The 22,704-nt window shown below is 40.3% G+C and overlaps 1 protein-coding gene across 1 annotated transcript in view; it reads left to right on the top strand.

Moving 5' to 3' along the window:
- Positions 1-355: 355 nt before the first annotated feature.
- The window catches only part of LOC306892499 (protein unc-13 homolog A), a gene marked incomplete at both ends in the record, with an annotated part of 34,065 nt that continues 11,716 nt past the window's right edge, over positions 356-22,704 (top strand). The window contains 24 exons of the mRNA XM_079453627.1: positions 356-461; positions 1,909-1,938; positions 2,799-2,898; positions 3,981-4,098; positions 4,562-4,685; positions 5,669-5,739; positions 5,831-5,873; positions 9,191-9,214; positions 9,530-9,740; positions 10,537-11,565; positions 11,671-11,773; positions 13,379-13,425; positions 15,795-15,873; positions 17,987-18,061; positions 19,238-19,457; positions 19,918-20,145; positions 20,236-20,377; positions 20,453-20,622; positions 20,706-20,821; positions 20,943-21,106; positions 21,526-21,679; positions 21,836-21,904; positions 21,984-22,073; positions 22,220-22,354. Of these exons, the coding sequence (XP_079309753.1) occupies positions 356-461; positions 1,909-1,938; positions 2,799-2,898; positions 3,981-4,098; positions 4,562-4,685; positions 5,669-5,739; positions 5,831-5,873; positions 9,191-9,214; positions 9,530-9,740; positions 10,537-11,565; positions 11,671-11,773; positions 13,379-13,425; positions 15,795-15,873; positions 17,987-18,061; positions 19,238-19,457; positions 19,918-20,145; positions 20,236-20,377; positions 20,453-20,622; positions 20,706-20,821; positions 20,943-21,106; positions 21,526-21,679; positions 21,836-21,904; positions 21,984-22,073; positions 22,220-22,354 (3,648 nt within the window). The remainder of the gene's footprint in view (positions 462-1,908; positions 1,939-2,798; positions 2,899-3,980; positions 4,099-4,561; positions 4,686-5,668; positions 5,740-5,830; positions 5,874-9,190; positions 9,215-9,529; positions 9,741-10,536; positions 11,566-11,670; positions 11,774-13,378; positions 13,426-15,794; positions 15,874-17,986; positions 18,062-19,237; positions 19,458-19,917; positions 20,146-20,235; positions 20,378-20,452; positions 20,623-20,705; positions 20,822-20,942; positions 21,107-21,525; positions 21,680-21,835; positions 21,905-21,983; positions 22,074-22,219; positions 22,355-22,704) is intronic.

Genomic DNA, 22,704 nt, shown 5'->3' with positions numbered 1-22,704 from the left:
AAATAGGGTACGGTACGGCAAAGTAAGGGTACGAAATGGCACACCGTGCTCCAATATGATACGCTACAATACAATACGATAGAATAGAATAATAATATAAGTTCTTGCATTAATGAATCAGGTGTTGATGAAAAATATGCATATTTAGTTTGTTTATCTGGTTTTCTGTGTGTCTATCTGTCTGTCCATCCCTGTCTGCCTATCCCTCCGTCAACATACTGTAAATACAGACTGATTGCAGTTCTACATTCACAGATGAGAATTCACATTTTAATAAATGCTTTTGTGTCTTTAATAAAAACCAGTTTGTGTGTGTTTGTAGAGGCTGGAAAAATGAGCTGTTGTTGAGTGGGAGATGAGTCTGATCAATGACATCATCTACTTCTGTATGTACTGTCAAGAGAAGTGTTGGGCTGAGCCTCTGGGGAAAAGATCAAAAACATCTCCATCAGTTGACCTGTGTTTGTCTAGACATGAGTCTGATACATAGACACATTGGCGGTTTTTCCATTCCAAGAACGCAAAGAACAGACTTGAGTTCTTATGGAGACCGGTCATTGCAAGGAAACCTCTGATCGATTTGCTACAATGACTTCTGGGACGTTAAGCATGTTCGGTACGCGCAAGTCTGCATTAGATGCATCCTTGAAATCATAAACACATCCGGGTACTTCCATGCGTTCTCTGTTCTCGAGTTTTGGAACCTGTTCTCTAGCTACAGAGCTACGTTTCAGCTCTCAACGCATTGAAATTCCTGCAGCACAGATAGCACAGCAGTTACAACGGCCATGATAACGGAACACAACTCACTTATGAATAAGACATAAGGTAGAAGTGTAGATGAAACCCACATAAACTGTTTATTAGATTTCTGCTGACTCTGAGCTTTAATACTCTCTCTCGTGTTTATAATGGCTGCTCGGTGAAGAATAAGAAAAGAGAAACTTGAGTTTGGGGTGGGGTCGGATGGGGGCGGGTTTGAATATTAATGCCACTCTGCACTGCATGCCATGGGCTGCAGCGGGCATCAATAATGCATTGATAGACACGTCAAAGCTCTTACAGAACACTGCGGAAAAGACTTTAAGACATTCCAGCACTTACAAATATGAAAACTCATGGCACGCAACCTCGTCTTTCTCTGAATACACACACACGCACACGCTTCTTTAGAAACAAACACTCACACACACACCAATCCTGAGCAAACCCCAAATATAGAAACGTCTTTTAACACCGGACAGTTAAGCTCAGGACAGTGTTTTAAAATCAGTGCATCCTGTTTTAAAATCCTTTTGATCCGACGTCGGGTCCGTGACGTAAACAAATTTAGTTTTAAATGCTTAATGTTTTCTGAGCAGGTTCATTGTTACTGTGCGTCTTCATTTTACTTTGAATGGGTGAGGTTACACGTTGCCAAATTGAATTGTGGTTAGAAGTATAGAAGTTAGAAGTTAAATGTGTCTCCATTTTTCAAGCGTCAACGCAGGCGTCAGCTAAACAGAGAGCCTTACATCTTTAATTGGGCTGGGTATGGATTCTGATGTTTCGGATTCACAAGCTTTTGATTCAACCTGTAGATATTTCCAAAGAAAGACAGTAAATTTCACAAAGTTAGATGTAAAGACCTCTCTGCAATCATATAAACAGCGGCCTTTTAGGTGAAGGTGATGTTAAATTTGACGACACACCTGCATCCGCCATGTTAATGAACATCCACCCGTTGTAAAAAGAAAAGTGACATTTAGTGGATAGTAGACGCAATAACATTCACGCTAATGCGAATCGATTCACGGCTTTTGAGAATCGATATATGGAATCGACCACATTTTAACAAATGTGTTTAGTTTTATTTGTTGATGGCTTCTTTAATAGTAATACATGTTCTTCTGTGTTTGTGTTGTGCAGTGAAAAAAGCACAGTATGATGGACCTCAGGGTGAGTGCACACCAACACAACACACTAATATATCAAAGCTGGGTCTGTGTTCACATGGCATTTTATACTGATTTAGGAGAAATATGTGTGGAAGTCTAATGTAAATATGTTGAATTTTGTTTGTTATATGGACTGAAATAGTCAGTTCATGCAAAAATGAAAATGTGTCATCACTTATCCCCAAAGGCTTTTGATGTTCTGAACCAAAACACTGATTTCTTCAAAAGTGTGTTATTTTTTTGTTTACAACGTGGTAGTGGATTGTGTCTCTTTAGGGCTTCAAAAGAATGCAAAAGTGTCATTATATAACTATTCGCAACTTGTGCTGTGCATATCAACAGTGTCCTGAAGGCATATGAATGGGTTTGTTGGAAAACCAACTGAAATGCTTACAGTTCCTTATTTGATGAAAGTTTTGTGCCTCTTCTCTCTGTTTGATAGTGTGCACAAACAAAACAGTTCCGCCAAAAATAAAAATCACACACTGGTGTCACGTCGAACCTGTTTGAGTTTCTTTCTTCTTCAGAACACGAAAGAAGACATTTTGAAGAACGTCGATAATCAAACAACACTGAACGCCATTGACTTCCGTTATATGAACACAAAACCACTGAGGCATTTCTCTAAATATCTTCTTTTGTGTTCCACTGAAGAAAGAGTCACACACAGATTCACAACCGCACGGGGGGAATACATGATGACACAATTATATGTTGGGTGAACTGAGCCTTTACACATCTGACAAACACAAAGGAGAACTTTAGTATACCACTCTAGAATGTGAAACATGTGCTTTGATTTGATATTTTTATGTAATGTGATGAGACCTTAAAACATGTGTTATGATTAATCTCTTGCAGAGAAATTCAACACGTATGTGACTCTGAAGGTTCAGAATGTCAAGAGTACGACCATCGCCGTGCGGGGCGATCAGCCCAGCTGGGAGCAAGACTTCATGTTGTGAGTTCTTCCGATTTTCTCATCGCGTTCTCTCCTTTGTCTCATCATCTTTGCCTCGGTTGCGTCTTGTTGTTATTCTCCGGCTCTTCATCTCACCAAATGTTCAAAATGACACAAAACGCTATTCCTCTTTCATAGCTCAACGTTAGACTTCAGATGATTGTCTCGGATGTGTCTCCTTCCGGTGTGTCTCTTTATGAGTCATTCGTTCTCATACAGCCGGAGTATTGAGCTATGAAATGTGAGAATTTGCCGTGACATCTGTCTATAGAAAGCACATGCGAGAAACATCTGAGAAGCAGGAGACGTCCTCATTGTCTCGTATCTTTCTGGGCAAAAGAACATGGATGTTGAACAGATGCGGGATTTATTTGTAGGCGGTCAGGCTTTTGTTCTCATCTCCCACTCGATTCGTCTCATGATTGCTGGCTGATTCTGCCCCCTCACACTCCACTCATGACTTTACTTTATCGCTCTCATGCTAACTTTATCTCCCCCGTCTTCTCTTCTGTCTCTTCATTGGCTGTTTTCAGGATGTGTAAATTCACTCGGTGTGCTCTGGTGCAGCGCGTCTGTTCTTATATAACACACCTCTGCAGAGATTCTCCTCTCCGCTCTTCTCTCTCACGTCCGTTTGCTGACGTCTGTGTAATGCATCACAACGTTCATGCGAATCCCTCGTTTCTCTTGCATCCGTCTGTCTCTCTGTGTTCTCTTTCTCGGTTATCTGCTGATTTGCGAATGATGTGGATCATGTCTCCTGTGCGTGTTTGGTTATGTTGCATGTGGCACGTTTCTTACGTTTCCATTTATCTGTGATGTGATAACATGAAGCACTTCATCCTTCTAAAAATCACCTTCTGTGCTGCCAACAATCAATCTAGATACAATAAAAATGCCTTTTTCATAAACATCAAGTCTTGATCTTACACCAACGTTCGGGTTTGTGAAACGGCTGCATAGATGCTCTTTGCCTTTACGAATCTTTGCCCTTTATTTCTCATTCATATGTTCAGTGGTTCACCGAAATGCTTTGCTCTTCGTCTGATTCTGTTGTTTTGTTATTCTCTGTGTTTCTGCAGTGAGATAAATCGTTTGGATCTGGGTCTTTCAGTCGAGGTCTGGAATAAAGGCCTCATATGGGACACAATGGTCGGCACCGTGTGGATTCCACTGCAGAGTATCTGCCAATCCACTGAGGTCCGTACTGCTTACAGTGGTTCTTAAACGTTTCCGTTGTGTAGAGTGCACCCCTATCGTATCATATAAACCAAAAACTAATTCTGTCTACAATGCTGGAACATCAATACCGTTTGATGGTGGTCTTATTTGTCTGATTACAAAAAATGTATGATACATTTCTATATTTCATATAATGCCACAAAATCTGTGGCCCCCCTGGATCCATTTTGGGGCCCCCAGTTTGAGAACCACTGGTTTAATAGACCCGTCACCAAATAAAGTTTGAAATGACTGTTTAAACATCGAACAAAACCTCACTAGCCCTAAAATGATGGATTGATAAGAATGTTTTGAAGCACGTGATGGATGGTCAATTTAAGTGTAACCAGTATAACTTACCACCAGTATGGTCTCTGTATTCATCTACATTTATTTCTGTTTATTTGGATGATTGTATATCTGTATATCTTGTGTGTTTCAGGAAGGACCGGGCGAATGGTTGACTCTAGATTCACAGGCTATAATGGCAGATAATGAAATCTGTGGGACCAAAGATCCAACATTCCACCGTGTTCTTCTAGACACTCGCTTTGAACTGCCGCTCGGTAAGACGAGAACAACAATAACCACAATCACCCCATAAAATCACATGAAAATACAGCAACGCAAAAAGGTTGATTTCTCGAGGTCTTTAATAACTCACATCAGATACATTTGAACACGAGTTGTCTTCGAAAGCACGATAGCTTTGATCTCAAATAGAAGACATGGACACAAGCCCTCAGACCAAAATCCATTTCGGTCTGCCGTGTCTGCTCTCTGTATGAATGAGGTCTCGTCTCTGAAAGAACTGAGATCAGCAGAAGTGACTCCAGCTTTACACTGAACTCATCCGCGGGTCAATACAACTCAAATGACTTTATTCCATAGAGACCCTGCTGGAGTCTGAGTCACACGACCAGACCTAAAGCATCAAATCTGCTCCAGCTGGACGAGAACCACTCACACCTATGACACTTGTTTGCGTGGCTCATTTAAAGATTATAAACTTGTGTTAGGGCTGTTCAACTATTTATCGCGATTAATCGCATCCAGAATGAAAGTTTGTGTTTATACAATATATGTCTGTGCTCTGTGAAGAATCATTTTGTATTTACATCACAGACAGGACATGAATATTTGTATATAAAATATGAAGATAAATAAATGTTTACATATAATTGAAATCATCTAACAATATGAATACATACATGCAAATATTTCCTTAATGTACACCTTTATGTGTACGTGTGTGTTTATAAATACAAAGTAAATATTGTGTTCTTGCGGGGTTTCTCATTTACAGTGTGTCAATAAATCTCTTAACATAAACCTGGAAGTATTAGCCCTGTAAACGCCACCCGAGATGAAATAAATAAGCTCACTATAAAATAAAAATGTCATGATAATTCGCTCACCCACATGTCATACATGTCTGTGTGTTGATTTAATTTTATAGTGAACTACTCCTTTAAACCTGTTAGATTGGAGCTTGTGATGGATAACGCGTTGAAATGCTTTTGCAATAACACGAAGGTTTTCAACACAGATATTCCAGAAGAAGAAGCTCGGTATTGGGCAAAGAAACTGGAGCAGCTCAATGATATGAGAGACCAAGATGTGAGTCTCTCTCTCTCTCTCTCTCTCTCTCTCTCTCTGATAAATGTGCAAGATTAACGTGTGTGTGTTTGTGTTGCAGTATTCATATCAGGAGGTTCAGGACAGACCGTTGTCAGTACCGGGAACACAGTGTTGTGAGTGCAACATTTTACACACATGTACACGTGTGTCATGTGACATCATTGCAAACCCAACCTTTAAACACACCCTAAAACACAATTTTACCCAATGAGTAGGTCAGAAAATCTGCGAAATGGATGTAAACATGGTAAACATGTTAAGTGTTACGAAATCACATTCAATAAGTGAACTAGACCGCCATACCAGTGATTATTAGTCAGGAGATTTGTTTTCTGCTTGGCTGGTAACAGAAAGCAAAAGTGGTCTTTATTGAATGTGGAAGTCTGCCGCTGACAGAAGTGCAGGTGTCTATTGCGTCTGATGGTCTTTTATCGGAAGGAAGATCAGATTCAAGTTTCACACATAATGCAGATCCTTTGCACATGTTCTGAGCATCTTAACCGCTAAGTGCTGCATCAGTCAATGTTTCCCGCACGCGTGTCACGGTTAATATAGTTATGAATGAAAGATGCGAGCGTGTGACGCGCAGACAGCTGAATGAGGAGCTTAGTGCAAGAATGAACGCGCGCACACACACACACACACACACACACACACACACACACACACACACACACACACACACACACACACACTTAAACTGTGCTGACACAGCTCTCAGGGGGCGGGATTAGTCCATTGGCTCTTCTCATTGGCTGGGGATCATCACTGGACAATGTCCAACAGAACTGAGTCATCACTGTGCTCGGCCATCTTTTACTCTGTTACAGGAAGAGGAAATTAAACTCTGCACATCTCTTACGGTGGTTTTAAATGGGTAATAAATTAGATTTAAAAATACTTCCTGCTTGGTATCTAAATTTAACACACGCAGAGTCACGATGAGTCACCCGTGTGGCATCAGTTTGAGGCGGAGTTACACTCTTCACCCAGGGTTCTCAAGCTTTATCAAAAGCTTGGAGTGAGATCACATGCGGTTTGGGGTGGAGCCCTAATGGATCTCCTCCCCAATTTTATAATAGTATATAATTTTAAATAAAATAAAGAAATACATCTTCATTCCCTCCCATATCCTTTAACATTTCCCTTAGTTTTCAGATAATGTTTTGACTGCAGCAATATGTATACGATGGGCTATATATTAAATGTTAGACGAGCCAACTTACCTTCTCCATCACGACGTGTGTTCGCGCGATATTGTTGGTTACCTAGTAACGAACGTACGGTGGCCGAGAATGTTCCGCCAACTTCCGTGTGTTCGCCCATCTACGTTGCCTAGTAACGAACGCAATCTGGCCGAGATGCCTGGTGAGAAACTTCACTTTGTGTGCCTGCGCCTCGTATACAACGTTATGTATAAAGTTTGCAGGACAACTTGGTTGGCATTGTCTTTTCGGCGAGAGAAATACACGGTGTGGCGTGTGAGCGTGTGAACTGGTTGAATTGGTGTGTTTCACGGCCAATGCGTGAGACTTGAGAACCCTGCTTCAGCTTTAAAGTCGGCGTGAAATAAAAAATGATCATTGTAATTGTTTGACACAGTGGTGAAGTATTTATTATAAGTTATTTATCCGTGCACATCATTAGTTTTTAAAAAGTAATTTGCAAGCGTTAACCTCCCCCCCTTGGAATCGACCTCTCTTCACTTCTGGTGACAAGGAATGGCGCGAGGGCGGGGCTGCGATGACTGACAGATCGCCAAACAGCGTTCAAATCTTTCACCTTTTAACGATCCACGAGAAATATAAATATATTAATACACAAAAAAATGCATAAATAAAGAAATAAACACATGCGTAAATGCAGGAATAAAAAATGTAATCAATAAAAACATGCATAAATAAATAGATAAATACATGCATAAATGTATACATAATTAAATCAATCAATCAATCAATAAATACATAAATGAGTAAATAAATAAATACATTTGTAAAAAATATCAACTTTGCACCATTTTTGTAATACTACATTTATTTCTGTATTTCTACATTTATTTCTGTATTTCTACATATCTACATTGATTTATGCATTTCAACTTTGATTTATTTCTGTATGCGTATGTTAATAAGGTAGGCGGTCCTATTCCTCTCTCAAAACAAGATTGGTCAGCTCTAGTACCGCTGCAGCTACTGCTGTTAAAGATGGCGGGTGTTTCAAGAATGATTGCTAATGATTTAGCGACTACCTTCTGTTTCCTTTTCATAACGAATCACAGATGCTTTAGTTCAGTTAAGTGATGATAAGGATTTTGACCTTGAGCCAGCTGTGTTAGCTTTACATGCGTAAGAAGGCGATGTTCAAAAGAATTGTCGGTTAACGCAACCTCTGGCTAACACAGCTGGATCAAGGTCAAAATCCTTATCATCACTTAACTGAACTAAAGCATCTGTGATTCGTTCCAAACGAAACAGAAAGTAGTCGCTAGGTTGGAGATCAATGATATTTGCTAATGATTTACGATCATTCTAAAACACCCGCCATCTTCAACAGGGCTAGCAGTAGCTGCAGCGGTACTAGAGCTGACCAATCATGTTTTGAGAGAGGAATAGGAACGCCTACCTTATTAACATAACATAAATAAATCAATGTAGAAATACAGAAATAAATGTAGTATTACAAAAAATGGTGCAAAGTTGATATTTTTGACAAACGTTTTTATTTATTTATGTATTTATTGATTGATTGATTGAATAATTTATGCATGTATTCATCTATCTATTTATTAATTTATGCATGTATTAATTCATTTAATTATTTATTCCTGCATTTATGCATGTGTTTATTTATTTGTTTATTCATGCGTGTAATATATTAATTTATGTATTTATACTTAAATCATTTCTCGTCCTCCATACTAATCAGTCATTGGTGGATGAAATCAAGTCCCGTGCTACATTTTGTCCCATTTCAGAAGTCATTCCACTCGGGTATACATTACGAAAACGAAAAAGACAATCTCTACTTCGGTTTTAAAGGTTCAACATTTTCATTCAAGATTAACATAAAAAATCTAAATTCTGTCCTCATTTATTCTCTTTAATGTGTTTGTAAACCTGTATGTTTCTCTTTCTTCAGTGGATCACAACAGAAGACATTTTGAGAAATATCTCAGTGGTTTTGTGTTTACATAATGGAAATAAATGGGGTTGAGTGTTGTTTGATTCTCAACATTCTTCAAAATATCTTCTGCTGCGTTCTGAAGAAGAAAGACACTCATACAGGGTTGACATGACGTGAGGATGGATGAATAAACAATGAAAGAATTCGCCTTTTTTTACCTTTGGTACACAGAGATACATGTAGTCAAGTTTTACAAATACAAACACAATGAATTATGGGTAATTTTCTCTCTTCTTTTGTATCACAGGTAACTGGTGGGGGGACCAGCAGAGTAAGTGCTCGAATCTGTCGTTAAATAAATGTATCAAACTAATGCATGTTTAGATAGATTTTCACCTCGTTTTTGTAGTAAACCAATCAGGATGAATATACTCTAATTTCTATGTTCTATAAACACACGGTTTCAGTTTCAACACAACAAAGCTAAATCAGTTCGAGGGTTCGTTTCAGGTTAAAAACGGTGTGAGACATATAAACCCATTTACATTCAGGGAGCTGTTTTTCATGTCAACGTGACCTTGATGTTTGCGTTTATTTTTGGCTGTGTTATATGACTTTTGTAAATACAGCTGTCTCGGTGTTGTAGACAATGATCCAGACAGTGCGATGGACGACAGGGACAGTGATTACCGCAGTGAGACCAGTAACAGCATCCCACCTCCCTTTTACACCACTTCTCAACCCAACGCCTCTGTGCACCAGTATCCCATGAGTCACCAGCACCGTAACCCCCGTGTACCCTACTCACGCTCCATCAACAGCTGTGACCTCGACTATGATCACCCGAGTGGCATCAGGTGAGAGACCAGTGTCCCTGTTTTTTATTCCCTTTTCATTGATTGGTGAATATTTCAAAGACGTGTTTCCAATCTTTTCACCAGTGCTGTATGAAAATTTGATAAAACGTCGCCTTTGTTTTATAAGGTTCTACCTACGTTCTGAGAAGTTTTGAGATATCAAGCTTCATTCCGTTTGACTTTGTAGAAAAAACACAACACAAAGAACAATTGAGCACAAGACAAATAAGTTGTCTCAGAATATGTCAATAACTCAATTTTGACCAAAAGCGCAAATAGCACCTTATGATTCCAAGACGACGATGTTGCTTTAATATGAACAACATAAACAGAATAAACAATCATATAAACCAGTGGTTCTCAACTGGTTTGGCCATGGATCCACAGCAGTCCCAAATTGGTTAAAAAAAAGGTTGGAGCCACCACCTTAATATAAACCTATGCAAAATAACACGAAACGAAAATAACATGGCATTTTGGGTTTATGGTAATACTAGTTTTATGGTAAAACTAATATGAACCAATTATGTGATTTGTAGGTAGGCTACTTTACTTTTATTTCACACGTTGTATGCCATGCTCGTAGTTTCTGCGTTCAGCCCCGATCAAAACGTTGCAAAAAGGTTTTTAATCGGAAACTGTGGTGCGACACAAGAGTTGAACAATGGTCATTCTTTGTGTTCTTTATGAATAATTTTCGGAGCCTGATGAAATTGGTATAAATATGTGATTATTAATACTTTATTGCTTCTCTCAGAGCAGTGTTCTTCACATATTCTTTCTTTTCTGTCGTTAGTCCGACTGGAAGCTATGCGTCCTCAGCTGAGCTCAGCCGCTGTAGCTCTCAACTAAGTGAAGAGTACGGTGAACGAGAACTGTACGACGAGAACGACTCCTATCACTCCTGCCACTCGTCCGTGTCTTACAGCAAGGGCTCGCCCGACTGGGACGACACTCAAGGCGCTTACAGCGATGAATGTGCCTACAGCAAAGACGGCGGTGAGGAAGAAGCCCTGTATGAGGAGGAGGATGGAGACCTGTACGGAGAGGAGGTGGACATGAATGAGGGAGAAGAAGACTTTGAGGATGAAGATCTGTACCCGTTGGACAGGACCCTCAGCGAAGACCAAGAGCCTCCGTTCACACCCACCCCGACTGGTACAGCCCCCAGGCTGACCGCGTCATCTGCCAGACCTCCTCTTGAGAAACAGACCTCGCTGCACCAGCAGCAGGCGCAGCCGCAGTCTCAACCGGCCAATCAGACGCAAGCCCAGCCTCCATCCCAACCGCCCAATCTGAATCAAGCCCAACCTTCAATCAAACCCCAGAATCATCAGGTTCCTCAGCCACCCAGACAACAGGCTCCGCCCCAGCAGCAGTCCTCAGGCCCGATCCCTTCTGTCCAGTCCTTCTTCGCCATGGCCAAACCGCTGACTGCCGTGTTCGGTTTGGGCGGATCTACTCCTCAACCTCCTGCACCGACATCGCAACCTCGACCTCACCCCCCAACAGTTCCGTCACAAACCCAGACGCCTCCGCCTCCTGCTCCTGTAACCCAACAGATGCCCTCCGCCACCTCGATTAAAACCCCTGAACAGCTCGCCTCTGCCCCCACGGTCGACTCCAAACCTACTGCACCAGACCCCAAACCCTCCACCCCCACAGAGGAGAAACTGGCCATGGCGGAGCCTCAGATCGAGGAGGAACCTCCGCTCCCAGAGGATGACTTCCCTATGGACGATGCAATTATAGAGGATGTAAAGATGGAGAGTCCTCCTCCCTCTCCACCGTTAGAAGAAGAAGAACCTTGGCCAGAACCTGAGAGGTATCGCAAACATCAGAATACATCAGAACACATCAAACAGGAGTACTAGAAATAAAATCCATCAATCATTGATATCACATGTAAAGCGTGTGTATGTGTGTTCAGCGAAGCGGTGATGGAGGAGCCAAAAGAGCCTGTGGACCCGGCCGTCAGAGCTAAAGAGAACTGGCTGAGACTCTTCGAGAAAGTCCGCCAGCAGCTCCAGGAGGTGAGACATCACATCATCAGACGCTGCACCGTAACACAGACATTATATTCCATTTTCTAAAAATAGACCTCTCCGGATTACGTCCCAGGGGATTGCACTTAGTCAGAAACAAACTTATAGTTTTAATGCAATGCAAGTCATTGTAAATGTAAATGTAATGTTGGTGATTTTGTAGCTTTCTAACTAAGCGGCCGCGTGCACAAGTTTAGTCATTTGCATAAAACATACCCAGTCCATCTCCATATCAGGGCTTTCCGGATTTACCGTCGTCCCTTAAGTATTTAACGTATATAACTATTCTCCTGAGAGAGAGACTGGTGATTTTTATGTGCGTGTGTGCTTTCAGCTCTTTTTTCTTACATTCATAAAACATTTTAGTAAGAAAGTTATATGGAATCATGATTTTGTCCGTGAAAATGTTCGTATGCAGTTTTCATGCACGAACTTGTGCGCACGCATGCTTAGTTAATGAGACCCATTGTCTGCATCCAAAATGACCAAAAATCTGTACGCATAAGGAGTACTACGTATGAAAAAGTTGTTCAAGAAAAGGGAGGAAATTATTTGCATAAAAGAACGCACAGAAACATGTTGGATGTAGTATGCATACTGCACTCACATAAAGATGTAACAGTACGTACTGAACTAGATGACTTATTGACTGTCACAGTATGTCATTTCAGATGCATGCATTTTATTTCCTGGGGATTTATATATATATGTATTTTTTCTGATATTCTTTCCAGAGATGAATAACTTAAAGCATTTCATCACACACTTTCACTAATCTTTCTTATTTTGCCTTTTTTGGTACATCCACACACACGTTCTGCTCAATGGTTTTGATGGGACACATGCTAATGCTAACATCACTATAACGCTGTCATGTTTATTTTGCAGTTCGCCACCTCTTCTTTGCTTCTTTATTTTTATTTGTGCATTCTTTTGTTGTCCTTTGTTGTCTGTTTGTATCTGGGCGTTTTGTCGTCTTCCCAGCCTCTTGTCATTGCTATAGCACTTTGCATGTTCACTCCGATGAGCCATGATCGGACGAGAGCGTCAGGTGGGTCTGTCGATGGTAGCGTGAACGTTGTGTGGTGGTTTTGTTTCAATTGTTAAGGCGTGTGAACACAGATGATGAAAGATAAATGCTGAGGTGGTCAGAATAACATTTGTTATGTGACTGAATAGAAAAACCACTGTAAGTATATTTTCTTATTTAGAGACATTTGCTAAAACCCATCGTGCACACAAATACACGATAAAACACAACAAAACTTCTGTAGACTCACACTGAAGTATCTGAGTATCTTTGTGTGTAGAATATCGTCGTGTTTTATTCAGCATTTATCTTTATTCAGCTAAACCTCTCTTTAGCAGCTGTTGATTTAGTTGTTTACTATATGAAGTGAATTGTCTTTGCTGTTTGTTTGTGTGTTTATTCATTGATGTGTTTCGAGTAACGTTATGAAATTAATTCAGGCTTTAAACATCAGTTGTGTTGTGTGTTCAGAAGATGTTCTTAGATCCTTCTTCCAGCTAATCAAACTCTCTCTCTCTCTCTCTCTCTCTCTCTCTCTCTCTCTCTCTCTCTCTCTTCCTCAGGCACGAGGAGAGTCAGGCTCTCAGTCTTTATGGTTTGGTAAAGGAGGGTAAGTCATGGTTATTTTAACCACAATTACACAAACACTGTCAAATGTGTGAGATGTTGAGATATTCATAAGTTCAAGTTTTGCTGACACTGTCAAATATTCACTGTAAGGAAACCCAAAGTAATGGTGAAATATCAAGGTTAACCCTTGAGAATCACTTTAAAAGAACAAAGGATTACTGAACGTGGTAAGATTTTCTGCCTGGGCAAGGGTAGAGATCTATTTCAAACCACCTAATTGTTATTGATCGTATTTTTGGATATTTTGAGATAAGACGAAGTGCTAAAAACCTATTGTTTTCGTAGTTGATTTTTCTTATTATTATTATAATTATTTTTCCGCCTTAAAACGCATTGCCCAGCCCAAACCGTAAGTCGTAGAAACTCGAGACTTTGTCAGTTGGTTGTATCTGTGCAGGTTACTCAGATACAGTGAACCAGCCAAATCGGCCCATAGGGGGCGCTATAGCGATGGCCAATGCGTTTGGGCTCAATGCTCGTAAACCGGATGTCGCACAACAAAGTGTTTGGTGTCATTCGAATCCTTGGCTCCAAACTTAAAAAATGGCTATCTCCGATTTCATTTCCGGTATGCAAAATTTTCCGCTAATTTGCATTTTATATAAAAAAAAAATGAACTAGTCCCTGGATTTTTGCCCGATCGGAACCAAACCAACGCTGATGAATTCTGTGGAGTGTGAATGTAAATATTCATTGAAAAAAGTTGAAATTTCGATTCAGCGTCGCTAGGGGGCATCAAAACATCAAAACCGGAAGTAGCCAGTTATGACCATAACTTGTGAACCGTTTGAGCTATCTTCACGGGGCTTAGACCGTATGTGTAGACCCTCAGTCCGGGGTCACAATAAAAAAGACTCGGTGTTTGGCCACTAGGTGGCGATATAATAGCAAAGAACTCGAAAAAGGCTATAACTACGCAACCGTTTGCCCGATCGACTTATTATTTGGTATGATGTGTCTTTGTGTCATGCACCATGACTTTATAAAAGGACTTTGGCGTTTCTTAAAAAACATGGCCGCCATCAGCCAATGAATTTTGAGCACTCATTAGACAGGGTTAACGGAGGCCGATCGAATCGACACTCGCAGGGCTTGTCCTGAAGGTCTGTAAGAAATATAAACTTATTCGGCCACCGGGGGCGAAAACTTTTTTGTAGTGCTTAAACAATTGTGTATCACGTGACATTTGACATATACTCAAACTATTTACATCATATGATAGCTCCTTTCATTCTGAACAACTTTGCCTCTGGACACGCTTCTGTCGATGAAACGGTTCGTGAGTTATCGCTGATGATGTTAAAAACCTACTTTCGCGAACTAGTCCTTGGTTTTTCAACCGATCAGAACCAAGCCAATGCAGATGACTTCTGTGGAGTGTGAATGTAAATACGGAACTGAGCGGAGCCTATGACACTTAAAGGACGTTGTTAGAGAAGGGTTTGAGATAGCTTCACGGGGCTTTACACATATGTGTAGACCATCGCCCTGAGCTCACTGTTAAAATAAAACGGTGATTGGACACTAGGTGGCGCTATAACATGAACAATGACACTAAATACTGTAAATGTGCAACAGTTATACATCTACAGGCTCTGATACGCTTTGAAAACAAACGTCTCGGCCCAGGAACTTCAGACTTCTTGAGTTTGAAAGCACCTTCTCTTCAATTTAAAAGCCAACAACAATGAAAATCGGATACTCATTAACGAATTGTCCAAATGATTTGACAGTCAGAAAAATAACATTCTTGTAGTATACGTGCATGTTTCTGTAAGCATGCATAGTTTCTATGAGTTCATACCTGTCATTTTTCTGTGTGTGTGTGTGTGTGTGTGTGTTGGACTTTGATCCTTCATGTGTGTTGAGGTGTGACCCCCTAACCTGTTCATGAATGCACGACTGCTTTTGACTGCCTTTAACCTCGAAACCCGATAATTGCTCCTTGCAGCTATATTTTTTATTTATAATTATGATATATTGCACAATTTTGCAAAAGGCGACTCAAGACAACACTAAAATGTTAATGCATTTAAACAAAGTTAGCACAGACGTCTGTTGTTGTTTTATATCTAGTCTGTTGTGTGTCATGTCTCTGGTGTCACCGGTGATCCGTTTATTTTGTCAGTTGTATTTTTCTATTTATTATGAATGTGAAGCTGTTTTGCTCTGCGCTCCTCGGTCAGACAGGAAATGTTGACAGTGAATGATTCTAATGTTGAAGAGAAACAAACATAACAAAAACAAACTTTGTGAAGGAAATGAACTGTTTCTTCAGTTTGCTGTTGAAATCATATTTCACACAACGTTATGTTTACGATTATGAGTCTGGTTTGTCTTTGTGTAAAGGATGGGAGGAGCGCTGTACAGTATCGACAGCATGCCTGACCTTCGTAAGAGAAAGACTATTCCTCTGGTCAGAGATCTGGTAAGAACCCGTAACCCATAAAGCTGTTTTTAAAATCTGTGAAGCACCTTTATTTTGAACGGTGTATTTCCCAAAATGTCATTTACAAAAAGGTCCTTTAAAAGGTTCTTCAATGCCGTGTGGTTCCATAAAGAACCTTAAACATTAAAGAAACATCTCTTTCTCACTTTTCAATAAAGAACCTTTGACTGAATGGTTCTTTGTGGAACCAGAAATGGGGTTTCTATGGCATCTCTGTGAACAACCTTTTAACACCTTTATTTTTAAGAGTCTAAAAACAACTTTAACGCTGATTTAATGATGATCATGTCCAAACAACATCAACTCTTTAAAATAAGAAATACAAGTCCTTTTTTCACATTTATTCTGGTAGATACATGAAATTTTATTTTTAATAGTGTACCATAGGGCTCGCGATTAATCGCATCCAGAATAAAAGTTTGTGTTTACATATTACATAATATACTGTATGTCTGTATACTGTGCATATTTATTTTGTATTTATACACATACATGTATACATATTAAAGAAAACGTACATGTATTCATCTTTTACCAATAATTTAAATGATATCTAAATATTTGTTAACTTGTATCTTTTGTATATCACTTGCTTATTATTAAAAAATGTATGTGGCTAGAAAATATATAAATACGTCATTGAGACACGTAAACCTGCAAATTGAAGGATGTACTGTTACTCCAACAAATACAGTAAAAGATCTAGGCGTTATATTATACAGCAACCTGTCACTGAAATCACATCTCAAATGTCACAAAAACAGCCTTTTTCCACCTAAGAAATGTTGCCAAATGATGAAATATTCTGTGTGTTGCTGTCGCAGAGAAGCTTATTCATGCATTGATGACCTCAAGACGTGACTACTGTAATGTGCTACTTAGTGTTCGTCCTGCATCATCAATAAACAAACTACAGTTAGTTCAGAATGTAGCTGGCAGAGTTCTGACCAGGTCCAGAAAATACCATCACATAACCCCAATATTATCAACCCTTCACTGGCTTCACATTAAGTATCGTATTGACATTAAAGTTCTTTTAATCACTTATAAAGCCTTAAAGGGTTAAGCCCCTACCTACCTAACAGAGCTTCTATCACACTACAACCCATCACGCTCTCTAAGATCTCAAAACTCAGGACTTTTGATAACACCTAGAATAACTAAATCCACCAAAGGGGGTCGAGCTTTCTCATACGTAGCACCTAAACTCTGGAATAGCCTTCCTGATATTATTCCAGGGTCAGACACACTCGCCCAATTTAAATCTAGATTAAAGAAACATCTGTTCAGCCAAGCATTCACTTAAAGCAAAATATGCTAAATAAACCACCGGGAGACTGCTGACATTAGATATTATTTACTAGAATAATCAAGCTTGTTTTATAAACACCATATAGGCTACTGTGGTGTGTTTGACCTTTTTTGTGTTTTTCAGTTTTTCTTATTTTCTCCTGTAAAGCTGCTTTGGAACAATGCACATTGTGAAATATTCACATAAATTGAATTGAATTGAGATTGGGTCATTAAGATGCTCTTAAACACTTCTTAGTCACTTTTATATTTAGTTTTAAGAACATTTTGGTGAATCTGGCCCTTGATTCACTTATTATCTGTGTTTCTAATGCAGTTTTTCTTCTGTTTCTACCTTTGCTGTCTGGACTCAGGCTATGGTAAGACATTATTCTTTCTCTGTAAAGTTAAGATCACACAACTGTATTCATTAATATCATCAATATTAATAGCTGAATTATATGTTCAAATATTCATAACTTCATTATGAATCTGTGTTTCTCTTTTACTGACTGACTTGAGTTGTGTTGTGCTTGATCATGAACATATAAAACGATATAAAAGGACAGATGTGCTAAAGGCAAAAAGATTTCAAATGAATGTTGACATACACTAAGAGAATAGTTCATGTATATACACAACATTAAACTGTTTTTGTCTTTGACTTGATGAAATATGTTTGGGATCAAATCTGAATACACATGTGTGAGATGGCCGGGCTACACGTCTCTTTTGTTCTCAGTTGAATCTCATTATGAGACGTGATTGAGATGTTTTTCATTTGTGATGTCTGTGTGTTTAGTCTCTAGTTCAGAACTCTCGTAAGGCCGGTATCACATCTGCTATGGCCTCCAGTACACTCAATAATGAAGAACTGGTAAGTCTCTCTCTCTCTCTCTCTCTCTCTCTCTCTCTCTCTCTTTCTCTTTCTCTTTCCCTATTCCTCTAGCTCGCTCTCTGTCTCTCACTCACTCTCTCGCTCTCTCTTTCTCTATTCCTCTAGCTCGCTCTCTGTCTCTCACTCACTCTCTCGCTCTCTCTTTCTCTATTCCTCTAGCTCGCTCTCTGTCTCTCACTCACTCTCTCGCCCTCTCGCTTTCTCTTTCTCTATTCCTCTAGCTCGCTCTCTGTCTCTCGCTCACTCTCTCTCTCTCGGTCTATTCCTCTAGTTCCCTCTCTGTCTCTCTCTCTCTTTCTCTATTCCTCTAGCTCACTCTCTCTCTCGCTCACTCTCTGTCTCTCTCTCTCTTTCTCTATACCTCTAGCTCGCTCTCTGTCTCTCGCTCACTCTCTCTCTCTCGGTCTATTCCTCTAGCTCGCTCTCTGTCTCTCACTCACTCTCTCGCCCTCTCTCTCTCTCTTTCTCTATTCCTCTAGCTCGCTCTCTGTCTCTCGCTCACTCTCTCTCTCTCGGTCTATTCCTCTAGCTCGCTCTCTGTCTCTCTCTCTCTTTCTCTATTCCTCTAGCTAGCTCTCTCTCTCGCTCACTCTCTGTCTCTCTCTCTCTTTCTCTATACCTCTAGCTCGCTCTCTGTCTCTCGCTCACTCTCTCTCTCTCGGTCTATTCCTCTAGCTCGCTCTCTGTCTCTCACTCACTCTCTCGCCCTCTCTCTCTCTCTTTCTCTATTCCCCTAGCTCGCTCTCTGTCTCTCGCTCACTCTCTCTCTCTCGGTCTATTCCTCTAGCTCGCTCTCTGTCTCTCTCTCTCTTTCTCTATTCCTCTAGCTAGCTCTCTCTCTCGCTCACTCTCTGTCTCTCTCTCTCTTTCTCTATACCTCTAGCTCGCTCTCTGTCTCTCTCTCGCTCACTCTTTCTCTCGCGCTCAATTTTATTTTTTTCAATTTGAAGATGTACTTTATTGGCATGATTGCATGTTCTTACAATATTGCCAAAGCATTGAACATATAACAAAAGACATACAGTAAGTACAAACTGTTGAGAAAGTAAGCAAAGTAAGAGATAAAAGTTAAAAAAAATAACTAATGAAATAAAGAAAATAAAATGGTACCAGTCATTGAATTGATTTGAGAGACGTTGTGTTGTGCTCCTGCAGAAAAGTCACGTGTATAAGAAGACCCTTCAGGCTCTGATCTATCCCATCTCCTGTACAACACCACACAACTTTGAGGTCTGGACGGCCACCACACCCACCTATTGTTATGAGTGTGAGGGGCTTCTGTGGGGCATCGCTCGTCAGGGCATGCGCTGCTCTGAATGCGGGGTCAAATGTCACGACAAGTGCCAGGACCTGCTCAATGCCGACTGCCTGCAGAGTGAGTTCACCTTTCATGATTGGGAAAATAATGTGGAACTCAATCGGAGATATTTTGGGAAATTTCACTCGATGTCTCAGTGGATTTTGGTTTCATACAATGGAAGTCAATAGAGTTCAATATCTTCTTGTGTGTTCTGAAAAATAATTAAACTTGTACAGGCTTGACATGACATGAGAATGAATAAATTATATCATCCGCTTTGTAGAGACAACAACACTGTAATAACATCTATAATTTTTTATATTTTCTGTCACCATAACATATAATTTTTCCTGTAAAATTACAGTATATAAGGATATACAATACATTGTTTGCTGTCTTTTTCTTGACATTTTTGACCGTATTTGAAAAATATATTTAATATTGATATTCTCTTCTCCGTACCTTTTCACCCAAATATATCTCAAAAACTTAAGCATAAAAGTTAGAGCATTAGCCACTTTTCCCTTTTCCTCAGGAGCCGCGGAGAAGAGCTCTAAACACGGAGCGGAGGACCGCACGCAGAACATCATCATGGTTCTGAAGGACCGTATGAAGATCCGTGAACGCAACAAACCGGAGATCTTCGAGCTGATCCAAGAAGTCTTTGACGTTGCAAAGGTGACCCACGGAACCCAGATGAAACAGATCAAACAGAGTGTTCTGGACGGGACGTCGAAATGGTCGGCCAAGATCAGCATCACAGGTGAGCTCACAGTTACAGTTACTGACAGACACTACAGTGACATCATCTTTAAGACTCAAGAGATGTTCCGTCTGTCTGTCTGTCTGTCAGTGGTGTGTGCTCAGGGTCTACAGGCGAAGGATAAGACGGGTTCAAGTGACCCGTACGTCACCGTACAAGTGGGCAAAACCAAGAAGAGAACCAAGACCATCTACGGCAATCTCAACCCCATCTGGGACGAGAGCTTTCACTTGTAAGTGCTGTGTTTTTAGGTGCGATCTGCGTATCCGGTAAATTCGGACAGTCACGTGTTGTTTTGCGTGTGCAGCGAGTGTCACAACTCCTCCGACCGAATCAAAGTGCGCGTTTGGGATGAAGACGATGACATCAAGTCCCGCGTGAAGCAGAGATTTAAACGGGAGTCTGATGATTTCCTGGGACAGACCATCATCGAAGTGAGAACGCTCAGTGGTGAAATGGACGTCTGGTACAATCTCGGTGAGAGCGAGAGGGATTGATTTGATGATCTAAGGATTCAGGTGCATGTTTGTAATCATGATATTCTCTCCGTGTGCGAACAGACAAGCGCACTGACAAGTCAGCAGTGTCCGGAGCGATCCGTATGCACATCAGCATTGAGATTAAAGGAGAGGAAACCGTCTCGCCTTATCACGTTCAGTACACCTGTCTGCATGAGGTACACAAACACAGAAGCATTGATTTCATGTTAAATGAAGACTGAAACGTCACTTCACGTCTGTTAATCTCCTACATCAAGCACGATCAAACTGTGATGTTTGACCCATGATGCTTTGCAGCACATCTTCCACTACACCACAGAGAAACAGAGCAGTGGTGCCGTGAAGATTCCGGACGCCAAAGGAGACGACGCCTGGAAAGTGTATTATGAAGAAACAGCGCAGGAGATCGTGGATGAGTTCGCCATGAGATACGGAGTGGAATCTATCTACCAGGCCATGACGTAAGCCAAGAAATGAATAAATCTAAAGATTTACTTCTGTCAATAAGTTACTGCTAACCGTGAAGATGATGTATATGCGTTGTGGTTTGGCAAAATAAGGATTTGAGCTTTCTGTGGTGTGTCTGTTTTATTTTATGTATTATTTTCGTTCTTTTCTTTTTATTGATTTGAATTATTTTATCTGATTGTCATTCATTTATTTATATAGATTTTAATTTTTTCCCTTTCATTGCATGTTGTTTATTTGACTATACTGTCGAGCAAACAGTGGAGAATAAAAACAAGAAATATTTGTTATTATTGAAAATAGGGTTTTGTATATAAACATTTTCACAAACGCAGCGATGAGTTTTCATTGTTTACTACAGTAATAAACAGCATCAGCTCGGGATAATCTCATGTTCTGTGTCTGTGTTCAGGCATTTTGCGTGTCTGTCATCAAAGTACATGTGTCCGGGTGTCCCTGCGGTCATGAGCACACTTCTGGCAAACATCAACGCATACTACGCTCACACAACACAGTCTTCCAATAACGTCTCGGCATCAGACCGCTTCGCCGCATCAAACTTTGGGGTCTGTTGATGTTTTAAGCACAGACGGACACGTATGATTAAACTAATGTCCTTCAAGTCAAATGCTTTTTAGTCAGAATGTCTCTACACATAGCTGTTGGGCGTTTAATGCTGTTTCATTGGTGAATTATATTTCTCATATTTGAATTTGTTGCAGAAAGAGAGATTTGTGAAACTGTTGGACCAGCTGCATAACTCTCTGAGAATTGATCTCTCGATGTACAGGGTAAATTCTCATAGATTTAACATTATACCTCTTATCTTTACATTTACACCACTGACCTGTCTTTGTGTTTGTGATGCAGAATAACTTTCCAGCCAGCAGTCCAGAGAGGTTACAGGACCTGAAGTCGACTGTGGATCTTCTGACCAGCATCACGTTCTTCAGGATGAAGGTTCTTCTTCTTCTGTTTGGGATTTATGATTTGAGTCTTACTGACTCTCAGTTATGATCTTATGCTGCGTTCTGAAGGTCGTAACAACATTTATTGACCTTTATAAATTCTTAACATACATCTCCGTGTCACGTGTGTGTTTTCAGGTTCAGGAACTTCAGAGTCCACCCAGAGCGAGTCAAGTTGTGAAAGATTGCGTCAAAGCTTGTCTCAACTCAACTTATGAGTATATATTTAATAACTGCCATGAACTGTACGGCCGAGAGTATCAGAATGACCCTGTGAGTACATGTGCGTTTATGTTCCTTGAAATTGCAAATGCGTGGCTATTTTTACGTGAAACTTGTCATCAGTTTTTCAGCAATTTAGGAACAAAGGTATAAATATGAGGATATTTGTATTGTATTATGTGGTGGGGTTTTCCTACTGGTTTTCTGCTGTTTAGTTCTTTGAAGTCGAAATGCAGTTTGTCTTGAAGTTTTGATTCGAGTCGATTCAAGAAGAGACGCAGTGAGACGTGTTTATCACCTGCTCTCTCTTTCTAAATACACTGCAGATCTGTATTAATGAGATGGAAGACCCATCTGGAGTTTTTTACAACCCCATACTTGCCGATACTGACTGATGATCC

This window comes from Barbatula barbatula, assembly GCF_947034865.1.
Source record: "Barbatula barbatula genome assembly, chromosome: 3".
Classification (NCBI taxonomy): domain Eukaryota; kingdom Metazoa; phylum Chordata; class Actinopteri; order Cypriniformes; family Nemacheilidae; genus Barbatula; species Barbatula barbatula.
Note: the sequence above shows the minus strand (reverse complement) of the source record. Positions and strands in the feature narration are given on the sequence as shown.